Source organism: Mesoplodon densirostris, chromosome 10 (genome assembly GCF_025265405.1).
Source record: "Mesoplodon densirostris isolate mMesDen1 chromosome 10, mMesDen1 primary haplotype, whole genome shotgun sequence".
NCBI lineage: Eukaryota > Metazoa > Chordata > Mammalia > Artiodactyla > Ziphiidae > Mesoplodon > Mesoplodon densirostris.
Genome location: NC_082670.1, coordinates 58206136 through 58230802, shown reverse-complemented (window position 1 = coordinate 58230802; position 24667 = coordinate 58206136). Strand labels below are relative to the sequence as shown.

General features: G+C 36.5%; 1 protein-coding gene across 3 annotated transcripts in view; it reads left to right on the top strand.

Annotated features, from left to right (window-relative positions):
* CLASP2 (cytoplasmic linker associated protein 2) overlaps positions 1-24667 on the top strand; it is a 181849-nt gene that overhangs the window by 139386 nt on the left and 17796 nt on the right. For 2 of the 3 annotated variants that reach the window (XM_060110136.1, XM_060110135.1), the window contains 6 exons: positions 6723-6886; positions 7704-7782; positions 12138-12281; positions 20310-20453; positions 21780-21886; positions 23584-23737. In XM_060110136.1, the coding sequence (XP_059966119.1) occupies positions 6723-6886; positions 7704-7782; positions 12138-12281; positions 20310-20453; positions 21780-21886; positions 23584-23737 (792 nt within the window). Of the gene's footprint in view, positions 1-6722; positions 6887-7703; positions 7783-7914; positions 7966-12137; positions 12282-20309; positions 20454-21779; positions 21887-23583; positions 23738-24667 lie in introns of all 3 variants that reach the window. The other variant, XM_060110134.1, reaches the window with a different exon arrangement.

Here is a 24667-nt window from a genome sequence, read left to right as displayed (position 1 = left end):
CAAAGCCTATCATTTTTGCTTGTCATTCCCTTCTCACTCTCAACCCAGCCTGGAAACTACGTTCATTTCCCCAAATGTGCCATGTGCTTTTCCTCATAGCCTCGAAATAGGCCATCAAAGAGACTTCTCTTTTCTTCCTCAAGTGTGGGTTAGCTCTCCACTCTGAATTGGAATCACTTATCTGTAACCTTAACTATCCTGAAACTCACAGGGCAGAAATCGTCTGAAGCCTTGCCCCCAGAATGGGCTGTAGTGTTGAGGAGACACCTCATACTATGAGGTTGGTTGGGTGGGTTTTCCCATGCCCTTTTAAGTTGAAGTCAACTTAAAGCTGTGTTAACAGCTTCTGAATAGTAGCTGGCTTCCATGTTAACTGAAAGCTGTCCTTACTTCTCCCCAACATGATTGAGACCACCTGCTGTCCCCAACAGGTTACTTAGAGAACCAGGGTGTGAGCAGCAGCCCCATCTCCTTTCATCTAGGATCACCTCCAACCCCCAGAATGTTTCTCTTATATGTGTTAGAGTAAGCATCTGAGTCCAGCTGAAATATCAGGTGAGCTCCAATACACATCCCAGAAAGGAAGGGCTAGAAAAGAGCTTCTGTTTCAACTTCTGAATACAGTTGAAATAGATGCTGTTTTTTTTCCTGGGACGGGAGTAATGTGGTTGGTAAATAGTTTACAAGCTGAAATTATTTGATGTCCGTAACTTGATAAATAAACCTTTTAAACTTTCAGATACTACTCATACACTCACAGTGTATGACTCTGTAAAGCCTCTAAATATTTTTCTAAGAGAGACAGTACAACACAATGATAACAACTATGGGTAGTGGAGCTAGATTGCTTGGGTTCAAATTCTGCCTCCATCACTTATTAGCAGTGTGTGCCTTGGTTTCTTAATCTGTAAAATAGAGTTAATAAGATTGCGATGATGATTAAATGAGTTAATATATGTAAAGCCCTTACAACACACCAAGCACTATATAAGTTTTTAAAAAATAAATAAGTTTGAAAAATTAAGGAATTCAGGGCAGATTTTTTTTTTTTTTTCTTTTTGCGGTATGCGGGCCTCTCACTGTTGTGGCCTCTCCCGTTGCGGAGCACAGGCTCCGGACGCGCAGGCCCAGCGGCCATGGCTCACGGGCCCAGCCGCTCCGCGGCATATGGGATCCTCCCAGATAGGGGCACGAACCCGTATCCCCTGCATCGGCAGGCGGACTCTCAACCACTGCGCCACCAGGGAGGCCCTGGGGCAGATTTTTATTTTGATTGCTCTAGACCCAATTTTTCCTTCAAATGTAAGGAGTGTCAGATGCCAAAAGCTATCCCCTGTGATTCTGACATTTGACTCTGAAGGACCTACTTGAGAAGAGCCACCTTCACTAAAGTGCATGGTTTGATTTCACATTTTATGGTCTGTGTAGTCCTACCTCTTGAAGTCTTGAACAGCTAGGGTAGGAATTCAATCAGTGGCTACTAAAATGCAACACAGTTGAATGCCCTGCTTAGAAGGACATATCTGGTCTCCTGAAGAGTGTCTGCAGTCTTAGGATCAGGAGACCAAAACATACACCTTACCTGGGGAAAATTAAAAGTTGTGGTATAGTTACTTTTTACCTCCAAACAATAGTGATTATTCCAAGCCTTCACAGAAATAACTTAACTTGTGAATGCATTGCTTCTGAAGAGGAAAAAAAAAAGATAAAAGAAAAATTCTAGATACTGTGCTTTAGAAGCAAATGTTTGCACTGTACAGAAATTTTGGCAGGTGTCTGTTAGTCTTAGATTTTTTCCAGAAGTGGAGCCTCAAGGATAGTAGGGTCTGGAAAAAAAGGGAGTTTTTGTTTGTTTTTTGTTTTTAAATTTCCTTGACAAGAAGGTGAGAGAGAAATATAGGAAAATCACATACTCTTCTCCCATACTATTCATTTAACTCTTGTTTTAAAAACTATTTTGAGTTTATCGTAAAACTTTGAAAAACATTTGTCACTTTTATTTTCTAAGTGTTTTTCTTCCATACAGGAACTTGGCATTGATGGCGACTAATTTGTGTGTTTTTCTTTTTTTTCTTTTTTTCCTTTTGCATGCTGTCCCCTGTGTTGGAACTCTCAATAGAGAGTAAGTTGGTTCAATATTTGTTGGAAACCTAACTTTACTGCATGACTGTGAAATTAACCCTTTTTCTCTGTTTTCTCTCCCGAAGAGTTCATGCAGTGTTGGAACCTTTGCAATCCACGAAATGCTATTTGCAGTTATGCAAACTGTCATTCTGTTTGGAGATGTGCTTTTTAATCTACTAATTAATCTAATTTGATTATGTTCTTCCGTTCTATATTTGATGACTGGCACACCTAAGATATAAGAGGTTAAGAAAAGGCTGCCTCAATTGTAATAGCTCAAATATTATAATTTTCCAATAAACTACAGTTATAAATTGATTCCATTGAAGGTTGGTTTCATTGAGTTATTAAAAAAATAATTCCCAAGCTTCACAATTAATTTTTTTAATTGAATTCCAACCTCGACATGTGCGCTTTCTAATAGTTTATTAATGGCATTCCACAAAAGCAAACAAGGCTGTTTAAGGAGCAGTGATTCTCAGCTTTCTCTTCTGAAATCAAATTTTTAGCCCTAGTGCTATATTAATATGTCCACTTTCCTCTTTCTCCTTTAATCATAGATAAGGAAATGGGAGAATGTCAACATCTGACAGTGAACTCTCTGTGATAGGGCAGTCAAGTAAGAAATTTTATGCAAAATTTCCAATGTATATTTTGGATGGATATATATATATGCATATATTTATCATTTAGTAAGTACCATTGATAAGATACAAGTATTTTGAAAAATGATAGTATAATTCTATATATAGAGTACCGTAAATAACATGTCTACATTTTTATTCAGTTATACTCACATTTTATCTAATCAAAAGAAATTTCTACTTTTGATTAGAGACTCAGAGAAGTCTTTTTTAAGAAAATAACAATTCAGATCTTGACAGGAACATAAACTTTGGATTATGTCAGGATGAGAAGAAAGGGCCTCCCCGGCATGACTAGCCTGAGTCCAGAGAAGTGGGAGATGTCAGAAAGACTATAGGAAAGAAAAAGAAAATCTTGGCTGCCATGAAAGGAAGGTCTTACATATCTTCCCTTGCATTGAGAAAAAGGGTTGGCTACCAATTGCAGGGTAAGGTTTATTTACTTACGAGAAAATTCTTACTCTTTAAGGAACTTTTCCTGCACATTCATTGAACAACTTTTTAATTTGGTCCTCAGCCTCTGATAACTTTAGGCTTCATTCTAATTGGTGATACAAGACTAAAAAATATATAGTCTTTTTTCTCAAATGTTATATATTCCAGATGGGAAGATGATATAAATTCAGAAAAAGTGAAATATTGGCTGGGTCTTGAGTGGTAAGCTTTGTAGCAAGTCATGTACTTTGTGTAAATAGGAGGATTAGGGAGTGTGGTAGAAAATGCGGAGTGTGTGTGAGATGTGTTCAGGGACAAAGAATTTATGTTGCCATATGGTCCAGCCTGAGTCTGGAGAGTTAGAGCTTCGTCTAAGCCTTGAAGACATTATTCTATAGACAGTGAAGGGACGTGAAAGGATTTTGTTTCTATCAAAAGAGTGATGTCACAATCTGATGATGAGAAAGAAGTATGAGTTGGCCTGCCGTCTGTTTTGTAAATAAAGTTTTATTGGAACACAGCTGTGCTCACTTGTTTGCATACTGTCTATGGCTGTGCTACGATGACAGAGCTGAGTAGTTGTGACATACACTATATGACCTGCAAAGCCTAGGATATTTACTTTCTGGCCTGTTGCAGAAATCCAGACTTGAGGTCAGAAAGAATTGGTGCCTACGATGATGTTGTGATCAACAGATTTGAGGAAGGCCAAAAGTGAGAGTTATTCTAGAGGTTATTGTGGGGCCTAGTAGGCTAGGACAGAGAGGCCCTGTCAAGGAAGTCATACTTTCGGTGAAAAGAGAATCAGGATGAAGACTGGCTCTTACATCTCTCCTTATTCAGGGTGCAAAAGGAAAATGCCTGGTAAAAAGAATGAAAGAAGGAAGGGAGATAATAAGAGGAAAAACAGTGTCAAGCTACAGAATGGCTAAGCATACTAAGCTAATGAAAAAGCTATTACATTTCACGATTAGAAGATGATTGATGGGTGCAATAGGATGGAAATTGAAGGAGAAATTCTTGAGACAGTGTCTTCTGCATCTGTAAACAAAGAATTTAGGTTGAGAATAAAAGAGTAAAGATAGAGGAGACCATACTTTAAAGAACAAGAATATAGAAAGCAAGATTAGTCTTAACAGAGGGATAAAATTGGCTCTTCCTTGGAGAAACGATTATGAGAAGGATAGCTATAGAGGAAATCAAAGTGAGGGAAAAGTCAGTGGAGAATTTTATTATGAATGACAGTAAAGTAGATGAGGTAAGTTGTCTAGTAACAGAGCGGATGGAACACAACTAAACACCAAGTGACTTAGCCATTGATTAGCTGTGGAAACCTTGGAAAGTCACTTAATTTTCTAGTTCTCAGTTTCCTGAGAACCAGATAAAATGGGAGGGTTGACTTGGGCATTCTAATGTCTGTGATTTTCAAAGTGGATTTTGGCATAGAGAAAGCTTAAAGTTGGACTCTTCAGGAAAATAGGCAAGAGTTGAAACAATAAGAGTGAAAGTGAACCAAAGAATTAGAGTGTTATACTGGTAAACACGTTTGAGAGGGGGCAGGAAGCCCTGATTTGTAATGTTCGTTATAAATTCTAAGGTGTAAATATTCCCACATGACTGATTTCAAGCCACCAACCAGCTCACAAAATTCCTGAATATTTAACATTTGACTTTCTAGGTAGGTACTGACTGACTCCAGCACATCACTTGACAGATTTGCCAGGTACCAATAAGAGTGAGTACTAGATTAGACACATGCACTTGTCACAGAGCAGGTCTAGTGAAGTTCCTCCGCAGCGTTCAAGCCCTGAGGAGGGAGCCAGAGAGTTTCAGTGAAGCTGTGGGCCATGGGTTGTGGGTGGGGTTAGGACCGGAGTTAATGGATCTGCATTGTGAATAAGAATAGTGTTGAAGCAGGTACTTACTGCCTGGGGGTCAGAGGTAACAGAAAATTCAAAGTAGTCATAGTTTCTGCTTTTACAGATAGTATCTTGAGCAAGTAGCTAAAGTGTACTTTTTCTAACTCAGATTCAAATGTTGAAAAGCTTAGTTATAATTCTGATAGATAAAAATCCTTCATTTCTAACATAAGAAAAAAAAGGAGTTCATGTATAACTATATAAAGGAAATTCAAGAAATAAAATATATATTGAGAACAAAACTCTAATTTTCAAATTAGCGTAGTTACTTTGGGCTTAACTTTTGAAACCATAGTTTTTATAATCCATTGTGATTATAAATTATCTCATATAATACAACATGGCTGACGTTGTCTTAAGAGCTTTTCCCTCTTTACCTAGAAATAAATTTTCCTGTATGATATTGAATTTATTGAGGAGATATAACCTTACCGTATGTCACTTTTTCTAAGTTTTGTTTTGTTTTATTTAATTTTTTGACTGTGCTGCGCGGCATGTGGGATCTTAGTTCCCCGACCAGGGATCGAACCCCTGCCCCCTGCAGTAGAAGCGTGGAGTCTTAACCACTGGACCACCAGGGAAGTCCCCATAAGTTTTGTTGTTTTTTTTTTTTTTTTTGCGGTACGCGGGCCTCTCACTGTTGTGGCCTCTCCCGTTGCAGAGCACAGGCTCCCCACGCGCAGGCTCAGCGGCCATGGCTCACGGGCCCAGCCGCTCCACAGCATGTGGGATCCTCCCGGACCGGGGCACGAACCTGTGTCCCCTGCATTGGCAGGTGGACTCTCAACCACTGCGCCACCAGGGAAGTCCCCCCATAAGTATTTTTAATGAGATAAAGCAATTATGAATTTTAGCTTCCCTTCCCTTAAATTTTTCCTGAATCTTCCAAAAAGTTTCAAACTTGTAGATTAATATTGGAAACAGTATAAAACCCATCAACAGAAATGGAGACTAATAGCATGCCATCTAGGACTTTTTAGAAATCATTAAAATGTAGGTGTAGATTTGTATCCTGATTTTATTTATTTTAGGTACAGTTATAGTTATCCCAGGTCATTTAAAATTACTTTTGGGGCAGTTTTAATAAATAATATGTCTTATACCAAAAAATTTTGTGACCACTGACATTTTGAGAACTAAGAAGTCTCCAACTAGCACGTTATGTCAAAATCATCTTATATGTTAAGGTAGCTGTCGGCATAGTCAACCTCTGATTAACTCACTGCCATTCTTCCAAAGAGCTGGGGGCTGATAAGACCATAGGGAGTTCCTTGCCCTAAATTTCAGATAAAATAGATTTCAGTTTAAGCCGTGGCATCATTGACAACCTTAGGTGTGCCAGCCATTATAGCCAAAGTTTCTTTACCAAGTGATGCTGCATGGAATAGCTAATTGTCGAACTTCAGCAGAAGTTGGATAACAGTTCAGATGTACTCTTGTATCACACAGTCCAATGAAAAGCAAGAGAGATTGTTTTTCCGCTTGGCTGCCAATCGCTCTGCCTCTGATTCCTGTATTCCTTTCTATTTTAGTTTTGAACTGATCATAGAGGTCAATATTTCCTCCTTTTTCTCCTCCCTCCCCCCTTTATCCACTGTAGGTGTTCAGCATGTTTTTGGAGACTTTAGTGGACTTCATACAAGTCCATAAAGATGATCTTCAAGATTGGTTGTTTGTACTGCTGACCCAACTACTAAAAAAAATGGGTGCTGATTTGCTTGGGTCTGTTCAAGCAAAAGTTCAGAAAGCCCTCGATGTTACAAGGTAAGATTTTCTTCATGTATTTCAAGTTTACCCGGTAGTAATCAAGAATATTTCATTTCTGTGTTAAAAGTTCAGATTTCTGAGTCTTTTCAAACTATGTAGATTGCATGAGTTCCATTTGAAAATTATTAATGTTGCCCATTTACATGCTATATTTAATGCAACATTGATCCTTAGTTCAAACACTGCATTTAATCTATTAAAAAATTTTATTAACATTGGTTGAGTAATTCAAGGTAGTGTTTTATTAAGATGTAACTGCAAAGTAGAGTTGAAGATTTTGTTCAGTCTAGTGTAAAGATAAAAATATTTTCTAAGTTTAAAAAGAATGTTTTATTATGCATTCTTTTTTCAGAAGATTTTGAACCAATGATATATTTCTTTCTTGTGTAGATTGTTGAAGTGACTTATTTCAAATATCCATTTACTAAGTTGAGGTGAGTCTAGAATTCAGATACTAGGTATGGAAACATCTCTGATAGTGTTGAACTTTTTACTGAATACATTTTTCTGATTAAATCTATAAATGAGGCAAGAGATCATTCTTTGCTATAGTGTTGCTTTTTAACCCCCTACAGGGGGTTAAATTTATACTTACAGGGTATAAATTCAGGCGTTCAGATTCTTCTGGGAGTAGCTTTTATCGTATACTTTACCACATAGACTGTATACCACATACAGGTGCTACTTCATGCATGCTTTCTGAATGACATTGTGTTTTGTTTGGTATTAAACATAATCTCCTGTTAAGTTTGCTAAATGCTTACTTGCTGACTTAATTTTTATTTTATTTTGCTTTGTTCTTTCCTTATTTCAGAGAATCTTTTCCAAATGATCTTCAGTTCAATATTCTAATGAGATTTACAGTTGATCAGACCCAGACACCAAGCTTGAAGGTAAAAATTTGAGGTCTTTTGATGACATTTTAAGGAACTGAAGTATTTTATTCATAAAGTTGTGTTAATATTTGTATTTCTGTCACACAAGAAGCTGTTCAATCAGTGGATTTTGTTTTTATAAACTTTCAGACAGTCAAGCCAGCACTTCGGGACCAGCTTCACTCTTTTTGGAGTTCCAAGGTTTTTTTTGGTTTTGTTTTAATCTGCATTATTTCTTTTCTTAACTCTCTTTACAAACTGCAGTGTTTCAGATAATGTTTGTATGCATCTGTATATTCAACTACTAACCTTTATAAGCCTATAAAGCATGCATGGATTTGATTTCAAATGTTATTCGATACCAGATTATCTTTTGGAGAAGCTTACTGGGGATACATACTTAGAAGGCAACACAAGTATGGCCGTCTAACCCTAAGCTGTTATGCAAACTCGCTCTATAAAATCTTATCTAATTTTATGTTTGTGATTTCCCAATCCTTTTTTTTTTTTTTTTTAAGTTCGGAGTTTGAAGAGTTATTCTGGGCAAAATGTCAGTTTTGCCTATGTATTTCAGTAAACAGAACTTTTTAAGTTTGATGTCAGTGCTATTCTCCAGTTCTTAACTGAAACAGTAACTTCTTTTTCTTTTTGCAATGTGATTTTCTAATGTGTGCATAAAATTTAGATTCAGGATTAACTTCCTCCATTGTTATTAGCACACATTTTCTAGTTCATTTATGCGAAAACTAGGTAGATTCCAATTTTTTATTAAAAAGAATTATTTAACATAAAAGATAATATAAAAGATCTGCCCTGAATTCTTTGCTAAAGATGTTTCTTAGTGTATTTTCTTAAATTAAAAAGAGGTTAAAGTCAGGGAAATAACAAGCATATGAGCATTTATAAGCCTTGTATTTTCTGCTCTATTCTGCACGAAGTATGTTTCTATAAGCATTATTGCCTTGGATTGATTTTCCTTTAAGTTTCTGAATATGATTTTACCTTAAAATCACAATTATGTTTCTTACCAGGGTTGACTTATACTCAACATAATGTTATTTTCTCAGAGCTGCTTTGTGAAAAAGGATCCATCTGTTTTGATTTTAAAAAGTGACCTGCAGAAGGAGAATAATTTACTTGATATTATTGATAAATACTGTTTAAACTTATTTTTTTGTCCAAGCCATTGTGCTAGGCATTCATAGGAATATAAAACGTACAGTTTTCTATCATTATTGTTTATAATACATGATAAACTGTAAACTGTGATAAGAGTTATGATTTAGGTACTGGTGGTAGGTAGTCAAGTGCTGTTGAAAACATATGTTTCATGGCCCAGTAGAAATGGAGGTCTAAACCATTAGCTTAAGAAATAAGGGTGATAGGTGAGTTGAAGGAGAGAATAAAGTTGCTGAAGGCCTGAAGAGAAAGACAGTGGAAAACATATAATTAAAACATCATACTAATGTCGCTTCCCTGGTGGCGCAGTGGTTAAGAATCCGCCTGCCAATGCAAGGGACACGGGTTCGAGCCCTGGTCCAGGAAGATCCCACATGCCGCGGAGCAACTAAGCCCATGCACCACAACTACTGAGCCTGCGCTCTAGAGCCTGCGAGCCACAACTACTGAGCCCACAAGCCACAACTACTGAAGCCCGTGCTCCTAGAGCCCATGCTCCACAACAAGAGAAACCACCGCAATGAGAAGCCCGCGCACCACAAGGAAGAGTAGCCCCAACTCGACACAACTAGAGAAAGCCCGTGTGCAGAAATGAAGACCCGACGCATCCGAAAATAAAATAAATAAAATAAATAAATTTATTTAAAAAAAAGTCATACTGGAGACTAGAATCACAGACTGTTTCTCTAAAAGCCCTATATACATATACATATATATAATACATATACCTAGACTGTTTCTCTAAAAGCCATGTATACCTGTACGCATATATGTATACATGGCTTTTGTATATAGGGCTTTTAGAGAAACAGTCTATGTATAATATATGTGTATTATATATAAACCATAATATATAATACGAACATAGTATGTACTTGGCTTTTATATATACACACATATGCACACACACGTAAAACTGTAGAGGAAGATCACTCTTCAACTCATAAATTGATGTTTTAGGACAGCAAGGAGATGTTCTATTAGAGCTACACCTTATGCTGAAAATAAAAGTAACTTTCAGATGGGTGACAGGATTAAGAATTAAAAACTTAATAGGTTGTAGAAAAACACAAATAACTTCAGTATGAGATGCATAAAAATTCTTTATTGAAGAAGTGCTGGATCTTTCAGATAAAATTTTACGTCTCTCACAGAGTATCATGTGGGTAAATGTCAGAAAGGAAGCAATAAGATAGGGGGAAATCGCATACAGAGTGATTTTATTTGAGTAATATTTTTTTAAATTAATAGAATTTTGTTGACTTTTTTTTCTGAGTTTCACAAACAGGTTTAGAATTATACGCACCTTAGCGACTAGATTGTTTTTCCTCTCTGAAGAAGAATGCATGTTTATGTTATTCAGAGTACATACCATGTATAGAACCTTGTGAAATATTCTACCAAAATGTAAATTTTCAAATGATTATATGTGTATCATGGTTATTTTGCCTTTGGTATAGTAAAGACACCTATTCTGTGAAACCCTTTAAAAACTTTACATGCCTCTCTATAAATTGTCAAGACACGGAACTATCTGAATCTCACATAGTGCAAATAAATATATTCAAAAAAACAAAATACATTGATGTTCATTCTTTGATTTACTATAGTCACCTTTCAGCCAGTCACACTGATAGAAGGTGACGTGGCTTCAAGAATCCAGAATGTTATGTGCTGCCATAATTTAGTTGGGCCTACTACTGCAAAAGTAACCATAAATCTCTTTCCCTCTCCCCTGTACAATTTACTCATGATGGCTGATAGGTTAATTCTTGTTTTTTTCAGTACATTTCTTAAAGTTATAGTTACTTCTTAAAATTCATTTATTATGAAATGAAGAATGTAAGGTGATGCATTCTGTCTTTTTTTTTTAAACTGGAAACAGAAGGGGGAAAATGTACAAGAGTCGGAACTTTAACATATTACTTCCTATATGTTAACTTGGCTTAGTACTTCCCAGAGACCTTATTTGGATTGAGTAAGAAAAATGACATCTTAAGATCAATAATAAGGGAAGGAGTATAGAAAATCTGATTACCTTAATCTTTGACAATATTTTTTCAAAGTCACTATTTTAATCATATATTTAAACCTTCCTTTTCCTAAGTCAGCAAATCAGCATTTAATATGTGTTTAGAATCTGCTGTATACAAGGACTGTGCACTGTGCCAGGTGCCATTTCTAAAGGGCACTGGTAAAGTCTTAGAGAACCATTACTTAGAAATCCTAGAATGTTAGATGTGACTTTAAAAACAGTGGTTCTCAAACTTTTTTTCTACCCCAACATACCTGAGAAAGGGGAGATTATTTAACAATGGCTTACTCTAAGGATAAAGAAGGCTGCATCTAAGAGAGAAACATGGATGCTTTGCCCCACCTCCTGCTTACTTTGAAGCCTGCATCCTACCACACACCTACCCACCATGCCACCCACGCATCAGGAATTCCTGGGAGAATAATAAGACTTTTTAAACTCATATATGATAGTTCTTTTATACAGATAAGTATTGTCTCTTCTCCAGTGGTACTTGTGTAAAACTTTTTTGTCACATTTATTTTGAGACGTAGTTCTAGCAGTTGATGGACATATTAAGGAACCTGATCTCATTGTGTGAGTCTTACTGTTTGTTTGCCAAAAACCTGTATTGCCCACCTTGATTACCCATGGTTTATAATACCTTATTTCCAAAATTCTTTGATTTCCCCAAGAGGCAAATTGTACTTCATTTTATAAAGACTGGTTCCTAGGGAAATCTAGACAAGAGTCAGCTGTAATCTCTGAAGGCAGACTCAAGGAGAAGTGTCTAATCTTATCAAGAGAGTCTTTAGCAGTTGTTCAAACACGGGGAATGAAACTTATAAGTACTGCTGTGTGTGAAAAAAATCCACATTTTCATATACTGTACCTCTGGTAGGTAGGTGATTGTATAACTTCTCTTTTGTTGTTGATGCTTATTCATTTTGTATTTGTCAAAAAAATAATCGCCTAGGGACTTCCCTGGCTGTCGAGTGGTTAAGACTCCGCGCTTTCACTGCAGGGGGCATGGGTTTGATCCCCCGTGGAGGAACTAAGATCCCACATGCCACACAGCGCAGCCAAAAAAAAAAAAAAGTCACCTAATTATTTCTGAAGTGTTCTCATTGCCCCTCAATGACCAGCTGATTGTCCTCTCTCATTGTGCATTCCTCTGCAGGTGAAGGTTGCTATCCTTAAATACATAGAAACTCTGGCCAAACAGATGGATCCAGGAGATTTTATAAATTCCAGTGAAACTCGCCTGGCAGTGTCTCGGGTCATCACTTGGACAACAGAACCCAAAAGTTCTGATGTTCGGAAGGTATGTTTTAATTTAAGATTTAGAAGATAAATTAGAAAAGCAAGTCAGTCATTTTGGATTGCCAGTGAAGGAAGCTAATATTTTCAGGATGTTACCAGTTAGCATAGAGTTATTTACCTGGTGATATAAAGACCTTTTTTAAAAAATACCTTCTCTTTTAAATTTTATTTTAAATTTTATCCAATTAATATGAGTATAATTTTCAAACTTAGAATTAAAGATAACTGTCTTTGAAACAGTCCTCCCAACCTCTAATCTTATAGCCATTCAAAATATTTCAAATCTTTCCCCTCGCATTTACCTATATATTTCAAATAAGAGCTTGCACTGTTTCTTGATTTATTAATTTTAGGCATTATTTATTGATCCATTGATAAATTTAGTCATTATATATGTCTGTCTACCTTTGTAAATTAAGACTTAACTTTCCCCTATCCTTTCCTATGTCTTTCCCCATAACCTTCAAAATACTTATGAATCAATTGTTGGTACTCAATAGAAAAGATTTAATTTTGACTGTGGAAGTATTCAGCCCTTCGCCAAGTGGCTTATTACAGCCTCCTTCCTTACAGAAGCTTTATTTGTCCTGGTGTTAATAATTTACCTTTTCATTTTCCTTTTTTTTCCCCCCCACATGTTTTTTAAGTACTTGTTGTTAGGTTCAACATCTCTGTCATATGCTCATGGCTAAGATTTTCCATATGCTCAAAAACATAGGTTATTTATTTTCTGGGGAGTTCCTTTCTACACTCTCCTCTGTTCTCTTCACCTTCTTCCTGAGACTTCTCTTCAACCCTAATCATTCGTTTCTTGCATTCTGTATCTAGCTCTGTTGACAAAGCCAGAATAATCAAAACAGTATGGTACTGGCACAAAAACAGACACATAGATCAATGGAACAGAATAGAGAGCCCAGAAATAAATCCCATGCACACGTGGTCAATTAACCTATGATAAAGTAGCCAGGAATATACAATGGAGAAAAGATAATCTCTTCAGTAACTAGTGCTGGGAAAACTGGACAGCTACATGTAAAAGCATGAAATTAGAATATTCTCTATCACCATATACAAAAATAAACTCAAAATGGATTAAAGACCTAAATGTAACACTGTAAAAGTCCTAGAGGAAAACATAGGCAGAACACTTTCTGACATAAATCACAGCAATACTTTTTGGGATCCATCTCCTAAAGCAAAGGAAATAAAAATAAACAAATGGGACCTAATTAAACTTAAAAGCTTTTGCAGAGCAAAGGAAACCATAAACAAAACAAAAAGACAACCTATTGAATGGAAGAAAATATTTGCAAATGATATGACCAATAAGGGATAAATATCCAACATTTATAAACAACTCATACAACTCAACATCAAAAAAGTGAGCAACCCAGGGGCTTCCCTGGTGGCACAGTGGTTGAGAGTCTGCCTGCTGATGCAGGGGACACGGGTTTGTGCCCCGGTCCGGGAAGATCCCACATGCCGCGGAGCGGCTAGGCCCGTGAGCCATGGCCACTGAGCCTGCGCGTCCGGAGCCTGTGCTCCGCAATGGGAGAGGCCACAACAGTGAGAGGCCCGCGTACCACAAAAAAAAAAAAAAAAAGAGCAACCCAATTGAAAAATACGCAGAAGAACTGAATAGACATTTTTCCAAAGAGGAAATGCAGATGGCCAACAGGCACAGGAAAAGATGCTCAACATCGCTAATCATCAGGGAAATGCACATCAAAACCACAATGATATATCACCTCATACCAGTCAGAATGGCTATTATCGAAAAGAACACAGATAACAAATGTTGACGAAGATGTGGAAAAAAGGGAACCCTCTTATACACTGTTTTTGGGAATGTAAATTGGTGCAGCCACTGTGGAAAACACTATGGAGGCAAAAAACTAAGAATAGGGACTTCCCTGGTGGCGCAGTGGTTAAGAATCCGCCTGCCAATGCAGGGGACGCGGGTTCGAGCCCTTGTCCAGGAAGATCCCACATGCCGCGGAGCAGCTAAGCCTGTGTGCCACAACTACTGAGCCTGTGCTCTGGAGCCCACGAGCCACAACTACTGAGCCCATGTGCCTAGAGCCCATGCTCTGCAACAAGAGAAGCCACCACAATGAGAAGCCTTTGCACCACAACAAAGAGTAGCTCCTGCTCACCACAACTAGAGAAAAGCCCACGCACAGCGATGAAGACCCAATGCAGCCAAAAATAAACAAATTAATTAATTTTAAAAAATCATTATTTGAAATGTTTGAAATAATTTGAAAAGATACATGCACCCTAATGTTTATAGCAGCATTTTTTACAATTGCCAAGATATGGATGGAAGCAACCTAAGTGTCCATCAGCAGATGAATGAAGGGACTTCCCTGTCAGTCCAGTGGTTAGGACTTCGCCTTCCAATGCAGGGGGTGTGGGTTTGATCCCTGCTCAGGGAGCTAAAATTTCACATGGCTCAGGGCCAAAAAACCAAGACATAAAACAGAAATAAAAATACTGTATGCTGACACATATATATGGAATTTAAGAAAAAAAATGTCATGAAGAACATAGGGGTAAGACAGGAATAAAGACACAGACCTACTAGAGAATGGACTTGAGGATATGGGGAGGGGGAAAGGTAAGCTGTGACAAAGTGAAAGAGCGGCATGGACATATATACACTACCAAACGTAAGGTAGATAGCTAGTGGGAAGCAGCCGCATAGCACAGGGAGATCAGCTCGGTGCTTTGTGACCGCCTGGAGGGGTGAGATAGGGAGGGTGGGACGGAGACGCAAAAGGGAGGGGATATGGGAACATATGTATATGTATAACTGATTAAATTTGTTATAAAGCAAAAAATAAAAAAAATGTTTAAAAAAAACAGAAATAATATTGTAACAAATTCAATAAAGACTTTAAAAATGGTCCACATCAAAAAAATAATAATCTAAAAAAAAAAAACAGGTGAATGGGTAAAGAAGATGTGATGTATATATATGCCATGGAATACTACTCTGCCATAAAAATGAACGGGATTTTGCCATTTGCAGCAGCATGGATGGACTTGGAAGGCATTATACTAAGTGAAATAAGTCAGACAGAGAAAGACAAATACTGTATGATATCACTTACACGTGGAATCTAAAAAATATAACAAACTAGTGAATATAACAAAAAAGAAGCATATTCACAGATACAGAGAACAAACTAGTGGTTACCAGCAGGAGAGGGGCAATATGGGAGTGGGGAATTATGAGGTACCAACTATTAGGTATGAAATCAGTCACAAAGATGTATTGTACAATGGGGAATATAGCCAATATTTTATAATAAGTATAAATGAAGTATAACCTTTAAAAATTGTGAATCACTATATTGTACACCTATAACATATAATATTGTATGGCAGCTGTACTTCAATTTTTAAAACCAAGCCAAACAAGACAAAAAACATAAAGATTAAGCAGAAATTAATAAAATAGAGAATAGAAAAACAATAGAGAAAATTAGTGAAACCAAAAGTTGTGTTTTTTGGAAAGATCAACAGTATTGACAAACTTTTAGCTAGATTGACAGAAAAAAGAGAAGACTCAAATTACTAGAATTAGAAATGAAAGAGGGAATATTATTACTAACCTTACAGAAATAAAAAGGATTATAAAGGAATGTTACAATATTGTATGCCAATAAGTAGTTAACTTAGATGAAATGGACAAATCTCTAGAAAGACACAAACTACCAAAAGTGACTCAAGAAGTCAATAGAACAAGTGAAGAGTTTGATTTAGTAATCAAAACACCACCCACAAAGAGAAGCCCAGGCTCAGATGGTTTAACTGGTGAGTTCTACCAAGCATTAATATCAGTTCTTCACAAACTCTTCCTTAAAAAACAGAAGAGGAAGGAACACTTTCCAACTTATTCTGTGAGGACAGTTTTATCTTGAGAACAAACCCAAAGACATCACACACAAAAAGAAAACTACAGATCAATGTCTCTTACAAATATGGACCCTTTTAATCCTGGCAAACCAAATTCTGCAACATATAAAAAGAAAATTCTAAAAAAATAAATAAATAAATAAATAAATAAGAGAATTCTACACCAAGACCACGTGTAATTTATCCCAGGAATGTAAGGTTAACATCCGAAAGTCTATTGTAGTACTCCACATCAATAGTAAAAAGACAAAAACCACATGATTATCTCAACAGAAAAGGCATCTGGCAAGATCTAACATCTTTCATGATTAAAACAAAAACAAAAAATCGTAAACTAAACAAACTATCAAGGGAAGGGAACTTCTTAAACCCAATACAGGGCACCTCTACAGCTATTACTGATATCCACAGCTACTTTGGTGAAAGATTGGATGCTTTCTCCATAAAGTCAGGAACAAGAAATGGATGTCTGCTCTCACCATTTCTGTACAACAATGTTCTGTACAACATTGTTCGCCGGTTTCTAGCCAGGATAGTTAGGCCAGAAAAAAGAAAAAAAAGAAAGAGAGAAAGGAAGAAAAGTAAAACTATTTGTTTGCAAATGATACAATTTTATACATAGAAAATCCTTCAGAATCACTAAAAAACCATTAGAACTAATAAACACATTCAGCAGGGTTGCAGGATACAAAATCAATATATGAAAATCAATTGTATTTCTAAACACTTGAAATGAACAATCCAAAAATGAAATTAGGAAAACAGTTCCAGTTACAGTAGCATTAAAAAGATTAAAATAGGGATAAATTTTTAAAAGGAAGTGCAAAATTTTTAGTAGAAACTATGAAATAATATTAAAGAAGATTAAATAAATGGAAAATCATCCCATGTTCTTGGATCAGAAGACTTAATATTCTTAAAATGGCAATACTTCCCAAAGTGATCTACAAATTCAGTGTAATCCTTACCATATTCCTAGCCGGCTTCTACATTGTAGAAATTGACAAGCTGATTCCAAAATTCATAATGGAATTCCAAGGGGCCCCTAATAGCTGGAAGAGCCTTGGAAAAAAAAAAAAAAGTAGGACTTTACACTTCCAGATTTCAAAACCTAATACAAAGTAATAGTAATCAAGACAGTGTGGTACTGACATAAGGCTAGACATAAAGACCAGTGTAATAGAATTGAGAGTCCAGAAAAACCGTGTTTATGACCAACTGATTTCCACCAAGGGTGCAAAGACCATTCAATAAGGAAATCATAGTCTTTTCAACGAATTGTGCTGGGACAACTAAATAGCCACATGCAAAAGAATGAAGTTGAACCCTTACCTCATACCATATACAAAAATTAATACAAAATGATCAAAGACTTAAATGTAAAAGCTAAACCTAGAAAACTGTTAAAAGAAAAGAGGGATAAATCTTCATGGCCTTGGATTTGGCAGTGGATTCTAACCAAAAGCACAAACAACAAAAGGAAAAAATAGGTCAGTTGGATTTCATAAAAATTAAGATTTGAGGATATTCCAAGACCAAGAATACTGATGGGACTGTAGAAACCATTGATTGACATGTTTTAAGTAAGGGAATGATATGATCTGATTTATGTTTTTAAACATTATTTTGACTAATGTGACAAAAATGGACTAGCTATGTTGTGTAAGGGAGAAGAGGGTAGGAGAGGTAGGGCTGATATTGAACGGAACCTAAGTTTTCATCTAATGTAGTAGGAAATCACCAGAAAATGTTTCTAACTGATAAATCAAGAAATAATTATTTAAGCCCATGTATACCTAACAATCAGTAAAAACAAGCATTACAGAGAACTCTCTGGAGAGCTGAACAGAGGATTGAGAACTATAAAACCTTTTCTAAAGGTTTTTTTTTTAATCCATGAGTATGTGTTACTTTTATTTAAAGGCTGGAAAATTTATTTTTAAATAAATGTAAAATGTAGCTAGTAAAATAAATGTGACATTAAACTAACAGAAATGAAGGACTTCATCAGAATATACTAAAGCTATTACAGGGACTTCCCTGGTGGTGCAGTGGTTAAGAATCCACCTGCCAATACACGGGACACGGGTTCGATCCCTGGTCCATAAAGATCCCACATGCCACGGAGCAACTAAGCCCGTGTGCCACAACTACTGAGCTGCGCTCTAGAGCCTGTGAGCCACAACTACTGAGACCACATGCCGCAACTACTGAAACCCGCACGCTCTAGGGCCTGTGTGCCGCAACTACTGAGCCCGCGTGCCTAGAGCTTGTGCTCCACAACAAGAGAAGCCACTGCAACGAGAAGCCTTTGCACCACAAGGAAGAGTAGCCCCTGCTCACCGCAACTAGAGAAAGCCTGCACACAGCAGTGAAGACCCAACACAGCCAAAAATAAATTAAAAAATTAAAATAAAAAATAAGTCATGCGATTTAAACCTGTATTATTTGATGCAGAAATAGACAAAGATGAATAGAATATAAAGGAGGGTCCAGAGAAGCAGGTTTATATAGAAGATTAGTTCATGATAAGGGTGTCATGTTGAGTCATGAGGACAGGATACACTCACTGGTTTGGGAACAGTTGGATTGTCTGTCTCTGGAGAGAAAATAAAGCTGCGTCTCATACACCAAAATAAAATCTAGGTGGAATAAAATATACCTTAACAATTATTAATTCATTTGCTCAAATTAACTTGAGATCCTTTCACTGTTTAGGTTCCAAAAAGACACAAGATCATAAAGTTTTGTTTCAAAATGCAAATAGCTTTATTTAAACACTATTAACATGTTAGAGTACACACCCACACAGTGTATACTTTGTTGTTGTTTTTAACAAAATGGGCTTATGTTACAGCTGTTTTATAATTTTTCCCTTCAGCAGTATGTAATAGTCCTCTCCCAATCTCTTCATGTATAGAGCTACATCATCTTTCAAGGCTGTGTTGTGTAATATGTCATTGTGCCAGTGTAACTTAATTTCACCATCCCTTCCTGTTGTTTATTAGATGTCATAAACATGGAACACTTAGGTTTTCATAGAGTGGGGTCAGAAAGGGTCCAGAACAAAATGTGCACATTTACATACAAGTCATGATCGTGAACTATTTAGGTTTCTTTCTCCTCTCAATTAAGTTTCTGTGTAATCTGAATTTCACAGTGTGGTGTTTAATAACCCAATTGATTACTTTAGAAGAAGAAAGGAAATTTATGTTTTCTTAACTGATCTGAGTAACCTTTCTTTTGTTCCCATTTCCACAGAAACATTAGACTAGTTTTAGCTTCGAATTGTAGATTTAAGATTAGCTGCTTTGAGAGAAGACTAAATACAGCTAGTTAATTTAAGAATCATAGAAGGGGACTTCCCTGGTGATCCAGTGGTTGAGAATCAGCTTTCCAATGGAGGGGACATGGGTTGATCACTGGTCATGGAACTGGAGTTCCACATGCCGCAGGGCAACTGGGCCTGTGTGCCACAACTAGAGAGCCCACGTGCTGCAACTACAATGCCCATACACTCTGGAGCCTGCGCACCACAACTACAGAGCCTGCATGCCACAACTACTGAGCCCATGTGCCTTAGAGCCCACACGCCACAACGAAAGATCCTGCGTGCTGCAACTAAGACCCGATGCAGCCAAAAGAAATAAAGAAATAAATATGTTAAAAAAAAAAAAGAATCCTATATTGAGAAAATGAAAATTAAAGTGCTAAGTTGCTCTTGATGGGCTTTGTATAGTTTAGGGATGTAGTTCCTTATTTCCATCCATCTTTCTTCTTGTAATAATTTTTTTAGGAAAACTGAAGTAGGAGCATATATTGACAGCGTAATCCTAGAAACTGTCTGGTTGACTTTTGCCATTGATTGTTAGGTCGTATTTGTTATACTTTTCATATTCCTGTCTTACTTTAAAAAAATAAATGGTAAGTCAAATATTTTTTGATTTTATTCTTTCAGCAAAGAAATTTTAAAGCATATAAGAACATTTTTTTCCCTGGGAAAGATGGCCTTGCACTACTGAACAGAAATGTTGAGTGAAGAAAATGGTCTCCTTTGAGTAACCAAAATATATTCATATGCTTCTTGTATGTCTTTCTTTTCTAGGCAGCGCAGTCAGTCCTGATTTCCTTATTTGAACTCAATACCCCAGAGTTTACAATGTTATTAGGAGCTTTACCAAAAACTTTTCAGGATGGTGCTACCAAACTTCTTCATAATCACCTTCGAAACACTGGCAATGGAACCCAGGTCTTTTTCAGTTATTTTCTTGGCCATTGTATAATGTGATGACTGGTTAACAATAATTGTTTCTGTTTTTTTTACATGAAGTAAACTTTGATCCTAATGTACAATTTTTGCATCTGTATTGGGCAGCATTTCCTGAGCAGAATTAAATATTTTCCTGGAAAGAATAGCGTTCTTAGGCCTATCGTGTTTCTATTATAATTTGGTGTACATTAGGATGGTGGTGAATGGTGGCCAGGGTATGAACAAGGAAAGTGAAATGTAGCAGAACTTAGATGAGGGCATCAGCTTTGCAAGCCATGAGAATTAGGGCATGCTCTTTAGATGAACCAGTCCTTATTTGAGGACCAGAAAGGATGACTTATTCCAGGAATAACAAATAAGGCCCGAGGAGGGTAGTGCTTTAAAGGGTGTGTTCACATTTAATAATAACAGGCTTGTCAGCCCATAGGTGGTTGGATAACACAAGATTTTGTTTTGGAGAAGTAAGATCTGAGTAAATGAAACATTAGTGTTATATTTAAATGGTATCAAACCATTTACATAATATGCCTGAAGAATTGAACTTAAGTTTTAAAAAGACAAAGAGAGCGATACCTTTGCTAGTGGATAAAGGAGAAAGTAGATGCACTTATGGCAGGATTAAGGTAATGTCTAAGGGGAGAACAATCTGAGAACAATTTCTTGGGACCAAAGTCAGTTTTTTTAAAAGAAGGGGGAATTCCCTGGTGGTCCAGTGTTGAGAACTCTTCACATCCACTGCTGAGGGCCTGGGTTCGATCCCTGGTCAGAGAACCAAGATCCCACAAGCTGTGCAGTATGGCCAAAAAATAAAAATTAAAAAATTTTAAAAATCAAAGGAGAAAATATTGTTTCATTATATTTTAAGAGATAGTCAAATTACTAACATGACCAGATTCTGTTCCTTTGGTGTCTTTATAAAAATCATTTGTAAATCAAACTCAAGAGGGAACAGAATTTGAGCATTCGTAATGGTTGGAGGAAGGAAAATTGGCTCAGAGCAGGGAGCTAATTTAAAATTGTTAATTTGGGATCTTGTTTAATCTTTGAGGAAAAAGATATTGTGGTAATATTTGAGAGAAGGAAGTGTGTGAGGAGAATAATAAAAAGGGTTAAAGAGCTAGATTTCTGAATGGGAAGAAAGTTTTTTCCCATGGAGACTAGAGATAAGTACATGAATATTTAAAATAATGACCTATAAGTATGGCTCTCTCATGTTGTTCAACATCTTGATTGTATGGCTTCCTGAAGAGCCTTTTGGTTGAACTACCTGTCATATGTTAATGTTTATTTGACTCCGTCCATCAGGGTTCCATGGGGAGTCCTTTGACAAGACCAGCACCACGGTCACCAGCCAACTGGTCCAGTCCTCTTACTTCTCCTACCAACACGTCGCAGAATACTTTATCTCCAAGGTAATAAAAGGGTTATTTTCCATCATGGTTTGTATTTGCAGATTCCCCATTCTTAGAAAAATGGACATTAATATAATTCCAGTTGATTTCTACTCAACTTGAAAGGTCTTAGACACATTGAAACTTAGCAAATTCAAAAAACGTTAAGTTTATTCCAAAACTAACCCTTTAGATTATAATAATGTGTAGGATATGGAACTGTTTTTTGTAAGTGACAGGAAAACTTAGGGACACAGCTTTTGGAAATGACTGCTTGTTGCATTAAATAGCATAGTTATGTTTCTCAGATATGCTGTATAAATCCATTAATTGCCAATTGTGTCTTTCAGTTATGATACTTAATATAAGTGATGAGGTCAAGTTATGATATGAATATTTAGATCTAATATTGGCCAGCCATCTCTAAAAATAGAAGAAAAAATTAACCTTATAGACAAAAATGTAAAAATAAAGAAAAAAAATAGGGAAGGGTTAAATATAAAATGGCAATACATATAGTTAGGAAAAGATGTGACTGTGAGATTGATAAGACGTGAAATTTTCACACACTTGTGCAGTTCAGGCATGGGCTATATTTCAGATGAAGTTCTTAACTCATTAGTGGATTAACATTTTTTTCCCATCTCCTGGCCTTTTAAAAAATTTTGCCTAGGGAATTCCCTGGCGGTCCAGTGCTTAGGACTGCACGCTTCTACTGCAGGGGGCACAGGTTCAATCCCTTGTCAGGGAACTAAGATATCCCTCAAGCCTTGCAGCCAAAAAAAGTAAAATAAAATAAAATAAAATTTTTAAATTAAAAAACTTTGTCTAGTGGGTCATATTTGTACTTACCAGCTTGATTTTTGTTATTAACCATATACCATAACATATGCTTCATCATATTCATTACAATTATAAGATGCTTCATTATACTGCAGACCGATTGCAAACTTATCGTCTAGCCTGCTTTTTCCATGTTATACATATGTGACAATTTTGATGGCTAAATTCCAGACTCAGTTGAATTTTAGAATCTGATTATAGAATTCAGATCAGTAACACTTATGTTCACTGTTAAAAATTCTCAGCCTTCTTACAGATTTATGTAAAATACAGTTATCGCCTCTTTAAGCAGTACCATTATTGTGAGTTAACCACAGGGGTTAGCAAATATTCTGTAAAGGGCCATATGGTAAATATTTTAGGCTTTGCAGGCAATTCAATCTTTGTCACCTCTACTCAGCTCTGCTCCTGTAGTGTGAAAGTAGCCATAGATAATAGCTAAATAAATCAGCATTGCTGTGTTCCAAAATTTTATTTATGGACACTGAAATTTTGGTTTTATGTAATTTTCTTGTGTCATGAAATGTTATTGTTTTTATTTTTTTCTCAACTATTTAAAAATGTACAAAAAATTTCTCAGATTTCAGGGGTCGTAATTTGCTGGCCTCTGGTTAGTCAGAACATTTTTGAAGGTGAAAAGACAAACCAGTTGTTAAGGGCTGTGCATTCTAGAGTCACTGTAAGCTGCCCTTGATGGGCAAACAGTGGGACATGTTCTTTAGCCATTTGTAGCTGTCAGGTTTCGTTTTGCTAATTATGCTTTTTCATATACATTCTCTAATCCTGTCTTTATAAATATCCTGTGTAATCTCCTCAAATGTATTTGTATTTTAAAACTACACATAAATAAAAATTAATTGTTGTCTTTTTCATAGTGCATTTGATTATGACACAGAAAATATGAATTCTGAAGATATTTATAGCTCTCTTAGAGGTGTCACTGAAGCAATTCAGAATTTCAGCTTCCGCAGTCAAGAAGATATGAATGAGCCATTGAAAAGGGATTCTAAAAAAGATGAAGGCGATTCAGTGAGTATTTGAACATTATTACATTGTACATGTTTTCATTAAGAGTTTTTGATTTTGTTTTATTTTTAAACTTTGCTTTCTGTCATTTTCAAAGATAATTTTCCAGGGGTCAGTTACTCAGTATTTACTGAGTACCATGTGCCAGGTACTGTTCTGGGCAGAGTCGCTGCCCTCAAGTTCCTCATATATTTTTGGGTAGAGATGAGTACTGTGGAGTTCTAGGTTAGAATGTAAAGTGAATCTATTTTAGATTAAGTTGTAAGGGAAGATGACATTTGCATTGAGACCTAAATAAAGCCATACAAGATCTAGGAGAGAAGAATTCCATAAAAGAAGTAGCAAGTGCAAAGACATTTAGATGGGAGCAAGTTTTGTGTTTTGTACAGTTGAGAACCAGGATGAAAGCCAGTATAGGAACATGGGCCAGATCACGTGGCTCTTGTAGGACAAAATAAGGTGTTTAAACCATTTTTATTCCTGTTCAGTGTAGTGATAGTGATTTGTTTCATCAGTTTCTGCGGTTCCAATTAAGAATGTTATGACCCATCTTTCTGACATTTGTGAGTAGTATTATTCAGTTTGTTACCCCGTCATTATACAAAAAAGTTCTTTTTTTTTACTCTGCTTCTTCTTAGACTTTTCTCTCACAGCTTAGACTTTTCTCAAAACAAGCTATCCCACCATTTCCTATGGAATCTGTGGTTTCTCAGTGTTTACAAAATTATAGAACATTGCAGTGCTTCAGCAAATCTCTACAGGGCTCCCTGCTCTGCTTCCTGACTTCTTTCCTGCTATTGTTTTTCTCCCCGTGCCTGTATGGCAGATGAGCCTAGTAAACTGGATGTCAAAAACCTGCTTACCACTCGTATTTGAGGTTCCCTACCCTAAAAGCTGCCTATGGTACCAGTAACAGGTTAGTAAGAGTCACTG